At 51.9% G+C, this 4,292-nt stretch overlaps 2 protein-coding genes across 3 annotated transcripts; both read left to right on the plus strand.

Annotated features, from left to right (window-relative positions):
* The first annotated feature begins 1,067 nt into the window (after positions 1-1,067).
* On the plus strand, positions 1,068-3,070 carry H310_10053. Of its 2 annotated transcripts, XM_008876292.1 has the most exons (5): positions 1,068-1,235; positions 1,290-2,018; positions 2,070-2,215; positions 2,258-2,296; positions 2,341-3,070. In XM_008876292.1, exons 1-5 carry the CDS (start codon positions 1,091-1,093, stop codon positions 2,947-2,949), a joined length of 1,668 nt encoding a protein of 555 aa, XP_008874514.1. In that variant the 5' UTR covers positions 1,068-1,090; the 3' UTR covers positions 2,950-3,070. The 2 variants fall into 2 exon arrangements, with proteins under 2 accessions (XP_008874514.1, XP_008874513.1); XM_008876291.1 differs by having other exon boundaries at positions 1,290-2,215; positions 2,258-3,070.
* Positions 3,071-3,079: 9 nt separating this feature from the next.
* On the plus strand, positions 3,080-4,292 carry H310_10054 (hypothetical protein). The gene is made up of 4 exons (XM_008876293.1): positions 3,080-3,248; positions 3,297-3,483; positions 3,530-3,703; positions 3,753-4,292. The coding sequence occupies exons 1-4, from the start codon at positions 3,142-3,144 to the stop codon at positions 4,275-4,277; spliced, it is 993 nt and encodes a 330-aa protein (XP_008874515.1). The 5' UTR covers positions 3,080-3,141; the 3' UTR covers positions 4,278-4,292.

A 4,292-nucleotide genomic window follows, 5' to 3' on the forward strand; every position in this document is an offset into this window, starting at 1 on the left:
GCAAAACCATTCTACAGCGTCAAGCATAGTCTTCATGGACTCAAGGTCGAAGTAAGCGTTCTCCCTAATGGCTTCGCCATAGGTTGTTCTCAACATGCACGTGGCTCCGCAGCAGATATAACGATGTTCCGAGACAACGCAGTATTTCACAAAGCACAAATGGCAAAGCGATTTGGTGAGGACACACTTGAATCAACTATGCCAGTGAGAGAAGACGCAAGATCAAGCAGTGAAAGAGGCACTCTGGCTGACCGATTCAAGGACGATTGGGCTGTGCTTGTTGACAAAGGTTACCAAGGCCTGAGAAGCACATTTCGCGCATTTCATCCTGTGAAAGAAGTGCCAGGACGACAACTTACCCTTCAAGAGAACAAGCACAACACTGATGTGTCGAGCGACCGTGTGCTTGTCGAGAATTACTTCGGCCGATTATGCAACTTGTGGAGGGTTTGTTCGGACAAATTCCGTTGGAGTGAGAACTTGTACGACCTCGTCTTCAAGACCTGCGTTGCGCTCACAAACGCCCATATTGAGAACTGCCCTCTGCGTCGAGAAGATGTTGAGTTCTACACTCTACGTCGACAAAAGATCATTTCCATTGCTGAAGCGATACAGAGAAAGAGAAAGGTTTCTCAAGAAAACTACCGCGAGAAGCGACGAATGCGCCTAGACGATGGCCCCTTCGATTTTGTTGGTGAAGACTAACCTAGGGTCATGTATTAATACATTCGTGTGTCTTTTAACGCCATATCGAAGAATGCACATATTCTCACGCTCTATAGCAAATGGATACTCGATACTGAATGAATTGTATTGATGTGCTGCGGACAACATCGGTCCGGGAGATAACCATTCAATTCGCAGTTGGCTGTTCCAATTTGTACAAAGTGTAGTTTTTTAGTGGTGAGCGCGCTTTCAGACTAGTGTTCATTAACTACATGGGAGATCTAATGAAGGACTTGAACGCAGCACAATCGACGCAGCAACAGCGAAGTTTCTGCACTGGCGCAACACTCATTCTGAATACTACAAATGTTGAATGTTGGTCGAAAAATACAGACGGTTGGTCGCATGCCCTTTTTGACGAACCATGGCGCTCTTCCTAGGCCTGGACTGCTCTACACAGAGCATGACTGCGGTGGTGACGAGGTACGAGGTCGCGCCAGAGGGCCCGAATCCCCTTACAATCGTTGCGTCGGCGACCTTCCAATTTGACAAGAGATTACCCCATTATGGTATGCAAAGGAGTGTAATCAGTGTGCTCGGACTGATGTGATGCCAACGACAAGGGACAACGAACGGCGTACTGTTCAACGATGGTCATGTCGAAGTGCCGTCGTTGATGATGGTGGAGGCATTGGAGCGAATAATCGACGACGTGCAACACGAGTTGGCCAAGCGTGGCCACTCGTTCTCTCAAGTCCGAGCAGTAAGTGGGTGCGCCCAACAGCACACCAGTGTATTCTGGCGACTGCCGGAGCTCGAAATGCCGCGGCAAGGTAGTTTACACAAGTTTCTGAAAGAGCAGCGTGCGTTTGAACCCGAAAGAGGTCGCAGTTGGATGGATTCGACGACAACCAGCCAGTGTCAAGCGCTGGAAAGTGCCGTCGGTGGCAGCCGGCGAATGGCCGACCTCACTGGGTCTAGGGCGTACGAGCGATTCACCGGCATTCAGTTGATGGCATTGGGCGACATGGATCACGTGTCGAGGGTGAGCTTGGCGTCGTCGCTCTTGACGTCGCTTTTCCGCGGCAAGATTTGCTCCATCGAGCACAGCAACGCGTCGGGAATGAATATGATGGATCTGCAACGCCGCGAGTGGTCGACCGAGGTGATCGAGGCCATGGAGGCGATCGGTGGCTTTCAAAGAGGAACATTGCGGCGATACTTGGGCCCCGACCCAATTCCACCGACAGAGTCCGTTGGCCCGATCGATCCGTATTTCCACCACGTTTACGCTTTTTCTCCCGACTGTGCCGTGATTCCGTTTACGGGCGACAATCCGAGCTGCTTGGCGGGTACGCTTGAACTTGTGAGATGCTGTTCGTGGCTCCACTACCATGTTGTAGGTATGGGGCTATCCCAGCGAGGGGACATCGGGATATCCTTGGGGACTTCAGGATGTATTTTTGCCGTGGGCAACTCGACGGACGTAGTTCCGTCAGAAGAGTTTGGACATGTCATGGTGAATGCAGTCGACCCGTCGACGCTAATGGTATCACCGAAGCCATTGAATCGTGTTAACGACGTGGCGCAGGCGATGCTATGCTTCAAGAACGGATCGTTGGCTCGTGAGGTCAGCAGCACCCTACATGAAAATGCTCTGACGTGCATCAACAGAATGTGCGAGATCGCCGTGCCGATGGAACGTGGGAAGAGTTTTCGCGGTTGATGCAACTAAGTCCGCCGGGCAACGACGGCTACATGGGGTTTTTTTACCTGCAGCCAGAGATCACCCCCGTCGTCCCTGCCGAGTCGCAAGATCAGCGCCTGAGTGGCTTGCATGGCTTTAACTGCGACGACATCGCAGAGGACGTTCGAAGTTGGCCTCCTGAAGTCGAAGTTCGCGCGATCGTCGAGTGGCAGTGCCTTGCCATGTATCAGCATGTTAAAAAACTGTACCGCGGGCCCGTTCACCGGGTCGTCGTGGGCGGCGGGGCCTCCGTGAATACGTCCATACTAGACACCCTGTCGCACGTGTTTGGGGTTCCCGTCTTTGTCGAAGCCAATGGAGTCAACTCGGCAGCGTTGGGTGGTGCTCTGCGCGCGCAGCATGGGCTCGATTGTAGCCAGCGCCACAAGGTAGTCGCGTTCGCCCCTGGCATTGAGTGGGCGCTGAAGGCCAGTCCAAGTATGAGTGCGCACGAGGTGTACATGGCGATGCTACCGCGCTTTGAACGACTAGAAGCACGTGCAATTGCTTCGCAAGTGGAACGCTATAACGCGTGACATGTGAGCTATACAGATCCACTTGGGTCGCGAATCAACATGGAAAAGTCTTATGGAGGGTCGTCGCCGTGCGCTGGTGGTTCATCCACACTCGATTGTAACATGTGAACCGATTCCAAAATTAGATCGAAACACACTGGTTTATCTGAAACAGGTCAAACGAGTCGACTACGGCGAGGTCTCAAAGCGGCCATGGAGAGCGAAGGGTCGGGCGAGACAAGGGGCCACGCAACCAAGCTGAGGTCGCTGATCAACGAGGCAGCAGAGCAGCGTGAAGAGCTGCAACAAACAAATATTGGGTGTGTGCATCGCTTCTTGACGAAGGGGGCGTTAATGTCACTGCGTAGACTCCAGCGCAAGATTGTTCCGCTGCTGCAAAAGAAGCAGGACGCATCACCCGAGAAGAAGGAGGATCGGCTGAGTTTGGTGGAAAATGAAAAGCGGTACTACGACTGCTTGAAGAGCGTGCACGAGGCGCGGGCTCAGCTGCTGACTGCACAAACGCAGTACGACAAAATCGCCATGGAGCTACAAGTAGGCCAGTGTCTGCGGCTGAAGCACACTAACGTGGAAAACGTAGTCTCGGTTGGACGAGAAGGAGTCCAAGGCCAACGAAATTCAAGAATCGTTCATGGAGTTCAAGCGCGAGGTGGCTCGAAGTGCAGAGAATACACGGACTGGCAAGCCCATTCCAAAACGTGTAATTGCCCAATTCGAGGTTGCCGAAATGAAAAAGGACCAGGAAGTCGAAAAGGTACGTTGGAAGTCTGCAAATCAATTCCGTCCCCCACGATGGGATGCAGGTGCGGTTGAAGAACATCAACTTGCGCACGCATTTACGCAAATTGGAGCAGCAGCTGCATGCAAAGGAGCAGCTAGCAGAAGGACTCCACTTGATCGATTTTGAGCAACTCAAGATTGAAAACCAGACCTTGAACGAAAAGATCGAAGAGCGCAACGAAGAGCTCCACAAGTTGCGGAAGAAAACCACGACGACCGTCCAAGTACTGACGCACATCAAGGAAAAACTGCAGTTCGTTTTGGTGGAAAATCAAAACTTGAAAAAGGAGCTAGCGGAACTGGACGAAGATTTGACGAAAAACCGCGACACGTTGACCAAGAAGAAAAAAGAACGCGACGGGGTCAGGCTCACACAGCAGAAGATGAAACACCAACAAGGATTTGGTAACTCGCAATTGCTCATGCAAGACTACGAAAAGCGAAAAATCGACATCGAAGACTACCAGGGGCGACTGGCACAGCTGAAGCAACGACTGGCGTACCTCACAAAAAAAACTCCTCAAGCAAGTGAAGCAAACTCTGTGTGAAATTACGGTGGATAG

Source organism: Aphanomyces invadans (genome assembly GCF_000520115.1).
Source record: "Aphanomyces invadans strain NJM9701 unplaced genomic scaffold supercont1.24, whole genome shotgun sequence".
Taxonomy (NCBI): domain Eukaryota; phylum Oomycota; class Saprolegniomycetes; order Saprolegniales; family Verrucalvaceae; genus Aphanomyces; species Aphanomyces invadans.